The sequence below is a fragment of the Panthera pardus genome, unplaced genomic scaffold (genome assembly GCF_024362965.1).
Source record: "Panthera pardus isolate Hobbes unplaced genomic scaffold, ASM2436296v1 HiC_scaffold_10, whole genome shotgun sequence".
In the NCBI taxonomy this organism is placed as follows: domain Eukaryota; kingdom Metazoa; phylum Chordata; class Mammalia; order Carnivora; family Felidae; genus Panthera; species Panthera pardus.
The window spans coordinates 67,307,202-67,321,006 of NW_026526655.1; the positions used below are offsets into that span (position 1 = coordinate 67,307,202).

A 13,805-nucleotide genomic window follows, 5' to 3' on the forward strand; every position below is an offset into this window, starting at 1 on the left:
TGGTAGCATATGTGTCTATTCTCAAGATTAATCATTCACTTATTTTAAATAAAATAGCTCAACCTCCTCAAGGTCCCTTTATTCTCTGAAGGAATTATGAATACTATGATGAAGATGGCATTTCATGTATTTGCAGGTTCTTACAGCCAGACTAAGACATGCATTGTTACTTTAATGATAACACAAGGAAAGGGAGAAACAGTGGGAAGGAGGTCTTATCCAATACTGATTGTCCACTATATAACACACTCATTTATTTTCTTATTTAACCCTGTGCCAGATATGTAAATAGAATTATTAATAATGTGGAGAATTATTAATAATAATGTGGAGAATTATTAATAATGTGCAGAGAAAATTGTGACCAGTGTCATTGTAATCTGCCCCAAGGCACTCTGCTAGTATATCATAATGCTAAAATTTAAATCCAAGTTTGTCTGACCTCAAAGCCCGTATTTTTTTCCATTACAGCTTTCTGTATTCCATATGGTTTTTCTCAGCTGTGAGTAAGGTTGTCCTTCATAGAGGAAATTAAGTTCATTGTTGTTTTAGTTGTCCTTTATTAGTATTAACCACAGTTTGGTCTGTAGCCAGAAAATAATCACAGTAAATAAAAGAAGCAGGTAGGAGCCAAATAGAGGTAAAAAGCTAGTCCATTCATCAGCAGGTAACAATAACACTGAAGAGACACTATCGACCTCAGTGGACTAATTTCAGAACTATTGGCTTCCATTGCAAACTCTAGACACACACCAGTGAATGCAGTTGGTTTCAGTTCCTCAGGGAAATAAACTTCAGCGGTAGCAATAGAAGAATCTAAACCAAAGACAACTGGGGAGTAGTTCTTATTTGGGGATTTCTTCAGAAGAAGACTTGCCTCCTTTTGTACAAAATAAATATTCTAGAAGAGTTGTATGTTAATTAATATGTTTGAATTTGAATGATCATTTGAAAGCCATTCCCAGTTGACAGGTAATTTATTGTGAATTATACTTTAAAATTCAAGAAAGAAAAAGGAGGGGCGTCTGGGTGGCTCAGTTGGCTGGGCATCCAACTTTGGCTCAGGTCATGATCTAGCAGTTCACGAGTTCAAGCCCCATGTTGGGCTCTGTGCTGACAGCTCAGAGCCTGGAGCCTGTTTCGGATTCTGTGTCTCCCTCTCTCTCTGCCCCTCCCCTGCTCATGCTCTGTCTCTCTCTCTCTCTCTCTCTCATTCTCTCTCTCAGAAATAAATAAAGATTAAAAAAAAATTTAATAAAAAAAGGAATCCTGTAATCATTTTGTAATAACAAATTAAATTTCACTTCATTGATTCATATTTCATAGTATTTCAGCATGACTACAATGTACTATATCTTTTCTGCCATGTCTGTATTCATGATAACAATTTTGTTTGTTGGTTTTGTTTTTTTTTTGCTTTTGCTTTTTGCTTTATTTTGAAGACTCTCTGATATCCATGATTCTTTATACGTTAAAAAAGTACTCTTTCTGTTTATTGTTATATTCAATTCTTCCATTCTTCTACTTGCCTTTCAGAAAATTCAAGTGGTAAATAATAGCTGAAATTTACAACGTAAGCTACACTACAGGAAAAAAAATTAAACCTCTTTGGGTAATTTCTTTAATTCTTTTAGACATTAGAAAATAATTACGTCTCTGAACAAAAGTTATCAATATGACTCCTTTTAGATCTGTATTGTCCAATATAGTAGCAACTAGCCACATGTAGCTATTCATTTAAATTACATAAAATTAAATAAATTGAAAACTAATTCCTCTATCATACTAGCCATAATTTCAAAGTCTCAATAGCCACATGTGGTTAGTAGTAACCATATTGGACAGCACAGATATAGAACATTTCTGTCATCATGGAAAGCACTATTATATAGTGCTGTTCTAAATTATGATATAGAATATAGACCAAGATGACTTCTTTCATCTTTTTTTTTTTTCTGCACGATCCCCAGCAATTTAAAACAGTAATTTCTAGCTAGGTAGTGGCCAATAAATACTTGCTGAAAATTGAATGAATTGAATGAGTGACTGGAAAACAGGAAGAATGTAGTTTCAGTTGTAGAATATTTGTGGAAATTTATGGTTAAAAATTAGGTTCAGATCCAGAAAGGTTTTATGCAGTAAATATTGTATAATCATACAAAGTTTGGGAAGCAGGAAATTGGGCTAGATTCTTTTGAAATAATTTTCTATATTGCCAATATTTGCCAGCAATAGATTATCATATTTAAAAGTCAATTAATTTATCTTTCTCTAGAGATAGCTATTATTCTTAAGTTGGTTTAAATCATTCCTGTTTATGCTTTTATACTTTACTATGCATTTATGTATTGACAATAATATCTAGTATTGATTAGTATGTTTGTAAAAATATATATAAATAACCACTATGGTAGGGGCGCCTGGGTGGCTCAGTCGGTTAAGCGTCCGACTTCGGCTCAGGTCATGACCTCGCGGTCCGTGAGTTCGAGCCCCATGTCAGGCTCTGTGCTGACAGCTCAGAGCCTGGAGCCTGTTTCAGATTCTGTGTCTCCCTCTCTCTGTCTCAAAAATAAATAAATGTTAAAAAAAATTTTTTTTTTTAAATAACCACTATGGTGAAAATATTGCACATTCTCTTCTATAATTCATGATTTTTCCTTCAGTGTTATTTTTCATATATTTCCATTTTGATACAGTTAGTACTGAGTGACTCTTTTTCATTGTTCTTATAGCACACAATTTTGTTTATGTCATATTTTACTTATGGATTTATTTATCAATTTTATTGCTTGAAATTGAGAGAGTTTCCAAAGTTTGGGTAATATAAACAACGTAGTAGTGAACATCCTTATCCATATTTTTGTGTGTGTGCATGTGTGCACTTTCCTAGCCTAGGTCATATATGTAGAAATATAATTGTTTGCTCACAAGTTTTGAGTGCCTTCAGCTTTACTAGATATTATCAAGCTCTTCTCCAAAGTGTTTTACAATTTACAGTTCTCTCCATAATAATTGCAAGTTGTCCTTTCCCAGCAATTTATCAACATTTCTATGGTTGAATTAAGTGTGAAATGCCTGTTTGTATGGATTTTATTTGAGTTTCTTTGATTATTAAGGAAACTGAGCAACTTGTAGCATAATTATTCTCATTTTCTTTTCTGTCAATTGACTGTTGTTCATTGCTTATTGGAATGTCTTATATACACAACAAATCTTGTTTCCAAGTGTTTAGCTTATCTTTATATTTTAACTTTGTATATGGATTATTTTATTATACAAACATTCTCATGTTTACCAATCTTTACATTGCTTTTATGGGTTTTTTTAAAAAATTATTTCCTCCTTGAATGTCATATTTTATTCTTTAAATTTAAATATTAATTTGGGGGAGAACTGACATCTACATGATATTGAGTCCTCTTATTCATATATATGGATACAGTACATCTCTCCATTGATTTGTATCTTTCCTTAAAATTATGTCATGCCATTAAGGTTATGCATATCTTCTAAAATATGTAGTGTTTTTATTGACACTGCCTTTTAGAAAATATTTTACTTGCTTATTTATGTACATCAACCCTATTGATTTTTGTGTATCAAGCCTATATCCAGTGACCTTGCTGAATACTCTTATTAATTTCAACAGGTTGTCAGTAAATTCCCCTGAGTTTTCTGTGTACACAATTCTGTTGGGTACAAATAATTTATCCGTTTCCAATGATTACATATCTTATGACTTCTTGTTTTATTGAGTTAGCTAGAAATTCTAGGAATATAGTCCAGAGGCAGTGATAGTAAAGATCTTTACTTGGTTTTCACCTTTAATTATAATATTTCTAAATTTTCACTTTTAAATGTGTCATTTGCTATAGATTTTGGTAGGTATTCCTATCAGGTTAAGGAGGTTCTATTTTATTAATAGTTTACTTAGCGTATTTTTCAAGTGAAATACTGGATTGTAGGCTTTTCTACAGATTCTGAAATGCTCATAAGCTTTCTTCTTCCATTAATCTCTTGATGAGATGAATTAACATTAATAGATTTTTGTTATTGAACAACCCTTGCATTTATTTGAAAACCTCTGCCTACTCAGGATTTTTTCTTATACATTGCTTGTTACATTTGATAATATTTCATTTTGTATTTCAGCATCTCTAGTCTAAAATCAGAACAGTTTATAACTTCATTTTCTCAATCACGATGGGTATCAAGTTTTCAGAAATCTCAAAATATACTGAGAAACTTTCTCTCCCTCTCCCTGCCTCTCACTTGCACGTACATGTGTCTATAGCTGGTTGATTCTGGAACTAATTTCAGGCTCTTTTATAAAAGATTGGAAAGCTATATTTAATGCCTCTTTCTTTCTCTTTACCTAGATTTGGACCCACATGCATTCTATCAGTAACATCTTTTTTTGGTATTTTTCATCTTATGAAATCAACATCGCTAAGCTGAATACAAAAAAATCAAAATTATCTCTTTGTACTGTTTCACACTCCATCTTATCTAAGAATATATTCAATGAAACATATGGACCAGGAAAGATTTTAAAAACTTAAGTGGAGGAAGAAAAATGAAAATCAAACTCCTACCTTTTTATTACCAATAAAAGAAATAAAAAGTAGAACAGTACCATAATCTGTACTGAAGGGAAAAATGAGTTGTATTATCCATGTGCAAATACAGCAAGAGAAAGTAGATATTTTAAAACCTATTAAAAAGTTTAAAATCTTCCAAGTTTCTGTAATTTTTGTTGGTTTTAAAAATTTTTAATGTTTATGTATTTTTGAGAGAGATAGAGAGACAGAGCATGAGTGGGGAAGGGGCAGAGAGAGAGAGGGAGACCCAGAATCCAAAGCAGGCTCCAGGCTCCGAGCTGTCGGTACAGAACCCGACTCCAACTCACGAGCCGTGAGATCATGACCTGAACTGAAGTCGGACGCTTAACCAACTGAGCCACCCAGGCACCCCCAAGTTTCTGTAATTTTTAGTGCTGCTTTTCTACATCATTTCTTAAAGACCATGGACAAACTATGTATTTTTCCATGTTAACGTTGGAATTTGACAGGTACTCTGTTCCCAGTCGATGTTCACTGCAGTAAGAACAGTGGAGGCAGCAGGTGGCAGCAGTTCCCACTCAAAAAACTGGGAATCACGGCAAGCCATGTAACAGCCTGAGGCCTCCCTTGTAGGCTAGCTAGTTCTTTTGTGTAACTGCTCATTTCAAATATGGGGGGGAAATCGATATAATGCATAAATCCCACTAACTTTGACAAAGCAAATGAGACTTTTTTTTGCGTGCCTATTTTACGCAGAGAATGAACAACAAATTTATGAATTAGGTGGGTGTACAGCTATTGCCTTTATGCTTTCTACGACCCTCCTTCCTCTTTTCCCCTCTTCTGTCCTAGTGTATTCTTTTGGGTTTCACTCAAGCCTTTCTTTTTTCAGGGAAGCCGGACATCTTTTAACATTTCCCTACATTTTATTAAATGACAATGAATTACAATAATAATAAGCTGATAATATTAGTGACCACTTATTGAACACTTATTATATGTAAGGCTCTCTTCCAGAAGACTTACATATTTTATCTCATTTAATTCACACAATCATTCAATGGAGTAGTTACTACTATTATTACCCACATTTTATAGATATCAAAGCTGAAATGCAGAAAGGTTAATAACTTGCCTAAGGTCACCCAACTAATAGGTAGAAGGGGCTAGAAGACTAATACCAGCTATCTGACCTTGGAACCTAGGCTCTTCACCATTATTCGGGGATATGTTAACCAGGAGACAAATCTCTACCAATAGACAGACTGACAAATATTTTAATTGCGCTAAAGAATAGGGTAATTTAAAGTTCATATATTCCAAAACGTCTTTGAGAAGTACTTCCACAGGTAAGAATTTGAGGCCACTAACAGTTCAGTATGAAAGGGATGGGCAGCAAATCTCAACTTCTTCACTTACTATCTGTGGAAGCTTGACAAGTTACACCACCACCCAGAGGCTAACTTTCCTAATGTATTAAATGGTGACAGTAACTCTTGAGTGTTATTATGAAGATTGAGATATCATAGGATAGTTCCCAGAATACAGTTGAGTACATCCTCAATTAATATTAGTTCATGTCCACCTTCTTGAGTAAACTGTAGTGCCAACTATGGATTTCCCTTGGGTAGGATGAGCCTGGAGAATGAGTTAAAGGGGAATGAAGGGAAGTATTCATTAACTGAGGAAGAACATTGCATTATGAATTTTTGTATTTCCCTCAGTGAGTATCTTAAATGATGAGTGCATAACCAATGTATCTTGTTAAGCTGATGACTAAAGTCACAAAATTAAGTAGTCAGTGGATATTTTATGTATGTACAAACAGTCTTTTCAAGCATTTGATATGCATTTTAGAGGACCAAGGTTACCATTACATTCATGTTCCTGAGAAATTATTCACAATTAAGGAAGATTAATGGGAGCCCCTTATTAATTTCTGACTCAGTTTTCATTGTGACAGCATTTTGTGTTCTCTGATATGCTTAGGCTTGTGTTTGTTTGATCATTCATTAAATACCTGATTTATCTTCTAGACCAAAAACAGAAGATGCCTGGGTATTTGCAAAGCCCAACGCCATTCAGGCTGTTGGTGTTATGTCGTTTGGTGAGTATATGGTTTCAAAGGCCCTTTCTCAATATGGAGTCTTCTGTATAATGAAAAAAAAGTTTCGTATTTGTGTCTGGAGAGCAGATGTCCTAAGTTTTAGACTTCCTATTAGCAGCATATGATCTAGTTTGTGCCAACATAAAATTAGGCTCAAACTTTTCTCACTCATCACTAAAGTTTGATTTAATTTGGACAAGTCTCTTCCTCGTGCAGACAACTCATTAAAGTCATCTTGTTTCTTAACTTGAAAATCGAGCAAGTGTTGTTATGTGCTTCTTCAAAACCTTGCACACAAAGTATTACAAATTGGCCAGATGTCTAAAGCTACTCTGTTATATCCCAGATTGGAAAAGAAGCCATGGACTGGAAATATAGTGTTGTTTAGATTTCCCTTAAAACTGGAAGGCCAGTAGGAAATGGAAAATAGGAGAGAAAAGTTGGATAGGCCTGGTTTATATCAAGAGTGACATGAAGAGACTACATAAGCCTAATGTGAGTGAAATTTCTCATTCCTAAAGCCGTTAGAAAGTTATTTTCTGACATAGCTAGTAAATTAATGTATTTGAACTTCAGTAGCATTCCAAAGTCATATACATCTCCGAATTTTCAGAAGAAAAAGAGAACCTTAGTGTTTGTTTTAATGATGCTCGTTTTGTTTTGTTTGTTTTGTTTTGCAGCATTTATTTGCCACCATAACTGCTTCTTAGTTTATGGTTCTTTGGAAGATCCCACAGTAGCTAAGTGGTCCCGCATCATCCACGTCTCCACCTTGGCTTCTGTATTGATCAGTATTCTCTTTTCTACATGTGGATACTTGACATTTACTGGCTACACCCAAGGTAAAATGAGAGATTCAGTCTCATCATATTTTGCTATTTACATGGAGTGGTTCTGTCACTTCTCATTTTGGGTACAATTATACCTAATGTTCTACTCCGAAGTATCACTAATCTCTTCTACCCATTCTCTCCTCAACCTTCCTGCCTCTGCTGTTTCTGTTTTGTGATTCTCTCCCTTTTAAATTGCTAAACTTATTTCTGTAGTTCATTCTCTCTCTTCTTCCATGCTTTCACTTAAAAGCACTTGAATTCTGGCTTCCCTCCCCACTACCCCCTGCAGCTTCACTTTCAGAAATATCAGTATCTTCCTGATCTTCAAAGTGAATAATCTTCTTGGTTCTGATTCTCATGCACCTCTGTGAGTCACTTAACGGTTCTGAACATCCTGTCTTTTCTCCCATAGGAGAAGGAGCACCATCATATCATCATTCACTCTGTTCATATTTTTTTTTACTCCCGGAGTGATTGCTCTCTGCTTTTTCCTACCTTCTTTCCCCTTCTCCCCCCACCCCACCCCCTCCATTAACTGACTCAGGCAAGTTGCCTTCTTTTCTCTGAACAAATTCTCTGGAGATTGCCCTTGTTTTAAACTCTAGTCCAGACCTAGCCTTTCATTTCCAGTCTCTTGCCTGCAGGACATACCTATTTAGTTGTCCTGTTCTTACCTTAAACACAGAACATCATCTTTCACACAAAACCAGCCCTCCCCTCCTTCCCTCCTCCCTCAGAGCACCACTCCACACTGAATTTACTTCTCTTTTCCCTGTTCACCCAGGCCCAACAACCGAATGGCTCTCTCTTCTGCTTCCTTTGACCTGTGCGTTCACCCCTCCGTGTAGTGTAATATCCAGGGTAATCTGACAGCCCACTAAATGCTGTGATTCAAACATGTCACAGCTTTTGCAGGTCTATTATCTCATTTGACCTTGAAACAACCCTATGAAGGTAAGTGGAATAACTAGTTTTACCCCCTGCTTAGAACACAAAGAGGTGAAGGAACTTGCCCAAGCTGGATGGTGACAAAGTAGAAAACAAGTTTCCTAACTCCCAGTCCAATTTTCTTTCCATTCTCTCTTGCTGTCTACCCCATTTTGGTCAAGTGTGACCCATTAAAAGCTGTCTCTTATCCTCCAGACCCTCTTCCCTTAGTTGTCAGATGACACTAGGTAGTCTTGAGTGAATGGTCATCGTTTCAAATAGAGGTTACTGGTGACTATGATGATAGGCGGGCATTTTTCAAATAATGAAAAAAAGTAAAAATGCCTTCAAAACAAAGTGGTTAGTATAATTCCAGTGCCATCAAAAATATAATACACACATATGCCATGAGAGTGCAGTAACAAAGTGATTGTGAACATCCTGATAAAAATTGTGTTTTAGAACATTGCCATATATCACTGTTGCTGTATCATTTGCCAAGGTGAATGGCCTGTAGGCTCCAGTCTGTACAAAACCTTGGTTTTTAAATGCCTTCTCTGTAAGACATAAATCCTTTATCTTAGTCACACCTTCCTAATGTTGTTATCAGTGGTAATTGCTTAGATATAATTAAATCTTTATATAACAATGCTGACAGGTTGGTTTGGGTTTGGGTTTTTGTGTTTTTTTAACCTAGCTATAATTCCCGAAAATACACTTAGACTCAAGCTGGAATAAGCTGCCACTGTTCCTTCAGGCTGTTTCATTTGAGGCAAATCTGGTCTTATCTGTGCACGCTGCATGCTTCCTTTCTTTTCCCTCTTAGTAGATAAATTTCAGCTTGTGAGGCACTAAGGACTGCAGGTTGCTCTGGAAGTTCCAGGCACTTTTGAAAAGGGGCAGGGCCCATTTTGTAGAGAAGATTAGTGAACAGGGACTTTTAGTCCTCTTTTCTCAGAATGGTGGAACCTTTTCAGTCAACCTTGAAACAGGCCTCTGCCACGACTGCTCTGTGGTTTAATCCCTTCTGCCCTAAGGGACACTAGACAGGAATGTGCATTTGTTCTAATTGACAGGAGGAGGGGAGAAGAGTCATTAGAGTCTTGGCAGAGCCAAGTCATTTAGCTTTTTAAAGAAAAAAAAAAAAGGACAGAAATACAGTTTTGTTTTCTTTTTAAACAGTATGGTAGTGTGTGACTTTGATCTGATATCCTGTTCAGTCTAATTGGAAAACGTGACCAAAATTTTAAAATGTAAGCATGTTATATTTAGGAAATGAACAGGCCCAAATATTGTTTGTTTCAGTTCTGGGAAGCTTTTTGCCGCCATGACTTCTGGGCCCTCGTTAGATCCCTCCATTTCTTCATAGATGTCTGAGAAAAGACAGTGTCGAAATAGGAATTGGTCCAGGGCGCCTGGGTGGTTCAGTCAGCTAAAGCATCCAACTTCTGCTCAGGTCACCATCTCACGGTTCATGAGTTCAAGCCCCGTGTTGGGCTCTGTGCTGACAGCTCCTTCTGTGTCTCCCTCTCTCTCTGCCCCTCCCCCGTGTGCATGCTGTCTGTCTCTCTCTCTCTGTCTCTCTCTCTCTCTCTCTCTCTCAAAAAAAATTATAAACATTAAAAAAAATTTAAAAAAAGAATTGGTTCAAGGTGTACATGGTCCATTGTTTAGTGTGGAACTAATTAAATATAATGCTTTTCCTCAGAAATAACCATATTTCCACAGTTTTAAATCAGTGCTCTTACACCAAGGTTGATCCGATACCATGAAAGGTAAATTCTTGCTGTGACAGGGGGTTTGTGATTGAACCCTATAGCGTGGTCTACAGGAAATTCAGCTCCCCAGATGTACGGGTCTACTCTTCCTTTCAGGATTGCCCTTGATCTAAGAATAACATTTCAAAAGGAAATTTGTTTATTTTAACATACTTTTTTTTTTTTAATAACGAAGTCACTTATTTACCAGAAACAAAGACCAGAAGCAAGTTTATAAAACCAGTGTACAAGAATTTAGGGAGTTGATTCAGGTGTCAGAAGACAATGGATAAAAGTATTTTTCAGATGTTGATACAAATTTAAGGCAGATCTACTAAAAACAAACAATGAGAGTAAGGGAAAAACTACTAGTTATAAAATCATCTTCAAGTTGGCACAGGTACTAGTTTTAATATCAGTCAATAATTATAGAGTTATCGAATGCAAACACGCTATATTTAGACTTGGCAGTCTGTTCCATTGATTAAATGAAGTTTCTGCAGCTCGACTTACATGATAAATACCCATTATCTGATTTGTTAGGTGTTTATCTCGAATATTCAGTTGAAATAAATCTATTTTATATTATTCTCTAGGAGACTTATTCGAAAACTATTGCAGAAACGATGACCTGGTAACATTTGGAAGGTTCTGTTATGGAGTTACTGTCATTTTAACGTACCCAATTGAATGCTTTGTGACTAGAGAGGTAAGCACAATTCCTTTCCAACACTTTATCTAGTTGATCCCTCTACTACATTTAATTCAGGAAGACTCGTAAATAATTTAATTCTGCAAATTTGCAAGTGCACGATGAGGAATAGAAGTTATAAAATTTTCTTTTTCAACCAGTGTAAAGAGAATTTCATACTCAAATGCTTACAAGTTATTTTTTTCTAAAATTGGATTTGAAGATCACGTTTGGTGGTTTAGTTTATATTAGCATAAGTATAAATATTTATACAACTGCATTCCAAAATGAATGCCAGCCTTTAATAAGGCCAAACTAAGTTGTTTTTCCTTAAAAACATTCTTACAGAGAAATTAAGTACTGAGATTTAAAACATGTTTTACAGAATTGTCCTTTTGCTAAGATTGTTTTAGAAGTCAGCATGTATTCAGGCACCTTGGAACAGATTTTGATCAGTTGTGTTATTTTTTAAAAATGAAAATATCTTACTGTACATGGAAAACCAAAATCAATTTAAGCCATTAGTTTTACAGATATATTTCATTTATATATTTATCCAAGTATATTTATCTCTATTTTATACCATGTAAAATGATAGAGATGGTATATTACATATATATGTTTTTGTGATGTATTTGTACTATATATATATATATATATATATATATATATATATATATGGATTTGTGAAGGATGATTAAGTGAAAAAAGAATTCACTCTTTTTGTGTAAACTTGGATAACATGGCTTGTTGGGAATCCCTTATACAGTCAGCGAAAAATCCACTGTACGAGTCAGCAGAAAAACATGATCCTGTTTCACAGTGGTTCTTTCAGCAATCACACTGAAAAGGGCTTAGTTTTAGGATCTATTCCTAGAGGCTGTTTACACAGTGCGCCATGTGAATGGGTCTAATGTGTGAAGTGAAATGCCTAAACGCCACAGAGCTTTAAATACACTAACTGATCAGCTGGCTTCTAGAGGAAGACCAGTGCCTACCTTACGCCTTTTCTGGGGTAAGGAACTGCTCAGGGAAATGGAATAAGGAAATATTAAGCACTATGTATGTCCTTTACAATTAGCACTTGTCCTCACTTACAAATGTGTAAATCACAGGCCCGTTCTCCAACTTGAATATAAAAGAGAAGTATACTGAACTTTACTTTTATGAAGACTTTTTAAAATCTAAGAGCCTGTAAAGTATTTGCTGTTGTTGGATGCAGGAAATGGTTTTATTTTAGCTTCTGCCCAGTACTTTGGGTTCAAATCTGATCTCTAGATCAGCAGTAACAGATGGTACATTCTCGTGTGGTTTCTGGTGAACTGCTTATGGACCATCTGAGTCACTCCACCTGCACAGCTTATGTCTTCAGTACTTGGAACTTGTGTTTCCTCTCTAGCTGCCATGACAGGAAGACAGAACTAAATCAAGATCTCTGCCGTGGTAGCAATACGAGGCAGAGGAACCTCAGATATACTTCATTCATTCACTTCCTTTTTCTCTCTCCTCTGTCTACACACACACACACACACACACACACACACACACACACAGTCAAAGCCATTTCTATTCATAGGTTAAGTAGCCAGCCCCATAAAAGGATGCCAGAAAGCCTGCCCAGACCCCTAATGAATGTCTCTCACTAGCCTGCTGCACTTTCTACTCTTAGAATTTTGTCAGAGGCATCTACAAGAATGAATTTTAAATATTTGGAAAAACATTACCAATTGTAAAACCATAAATAAGTAAAAGTTATTAGTATCCCCATTAATTATTAGCAGAGTATGGCAGTATCCAGTCTGTGGGGAATGCTACTTATCTAGGAATATTACTTAGTACAGCTTGGAGGGCTGGCTTCATTAAGACTTTCTAGGGGCGTCTGGGTGGCTCAGTCGGTTACACATCCGACTTTGGCTCAGGTCATGATCTCACAGTGCATAAGTTCGAGCCCCGCGTCGGGCTTGTGCTGACAGCTCAGAGCCTGGAGCCTGCTTCAGATTCTGTGTCTCCTTCTCTCTCTCTCCCCTTCCTCCGCTCATGCTCTGTCTCTCTTGTCTCAAAAACAAATAAACATTTAAAAAATTAAAAAAAAAGAATTTCTAGCATCTGACCTTCTACCATTTTCAACTCTTGTCTCAGAGGTTCCCTTGCACAGAGTCAACCCTGTTCAGACTGTCTCCTCCTTGTCTCCCATAGGTATCTTTCCTGTTCTTCTTACCTCTTTTGCTCTTTTCACATTGTTGCCTCAGTCTGTAATTCTGCTCTAAATCCTACCCGTGTTTCAAACCCTATCTCAAGCCAAGGTCAGACAGGCATATTTCAGAATTGCTGTAGAGTCAATTACTCTCTAAGAAAGATGGATCTAAGTAACTAAAGCTCTTTCTGTTCTAAATTCTATTTGATTATTTTATCCAGTCATAAATTGATCACTATTTGCTTTTTCTTAAAATTTTTTTTTAATGTTTATTTATTTCTGAGACAGGGAGAGACAGAGCATGAGTGAGGGAGGGGCAGAGAGAGGGAGACACAGAATCAGAAGCAGGCTCCAGGCTCTGAGCTGTCAGCACAGAGCCCGACGCGGGGCTCGAACTCACAAACCATGAGATCGTGACCTGAGCCGAAGTCGGTCTCTCAACCGACTGAGCCACCCAGGCGCCCCACTATTTGCTTTTTTAGATGGGTTGAATCTCTACAATCTACTTGCATTCAAATAATCTAAATAGCATCTGTAGTTTCTATTAGGGCAGCCTTATTGAACTCATACTTTTTAAGGTAACTTCCCAACATCATTCTTACACTTAAGAAATAGTTTTTTTTCATACATTATTATACCATGTTCTGAGGCTGTAAGATAACCTACTGCCTATATAATAATTCAACAAAGAATATTTGTTGTTGAAATGTGTATGCATATGTGTGCAAGTACTT

At 36.2% G+C, this 13,805-nt stretch overlaps 1 protein-coding gene across 2 annotated transcripts in view; it reads left to right on the forward strand.

The window, feature by feature from the left end:
* The window catches only part of SLC38A11 (solute carrier family 38 member 11), a 56,261-nt gene that overhangs the window by 31,876 nt on the left and 10,580 nt on the right, over positions 1 to 13,805 (forward strand). For both annotated transcript variants that reach the window (XM_019458093.2, XM_019458102.2), the window contains exons 8-10: positions 6,599 to 6,669; positions 7,350 to 7,511; positions 10,783 to 10,895. In XM_019458093.2, the coding sequence (XP_019313638.1) occupies positions 6,599 to 6,669; positions 7,350 to 7,511; positions 10,783 to 10,895 (346 nt within the window). The remainder of the gene's footprint in view (positions 1 to 6,598; positions 6,670 to 7,349; positions 7,512 to 10,782; positions 10,896 to 13,805) is intronic.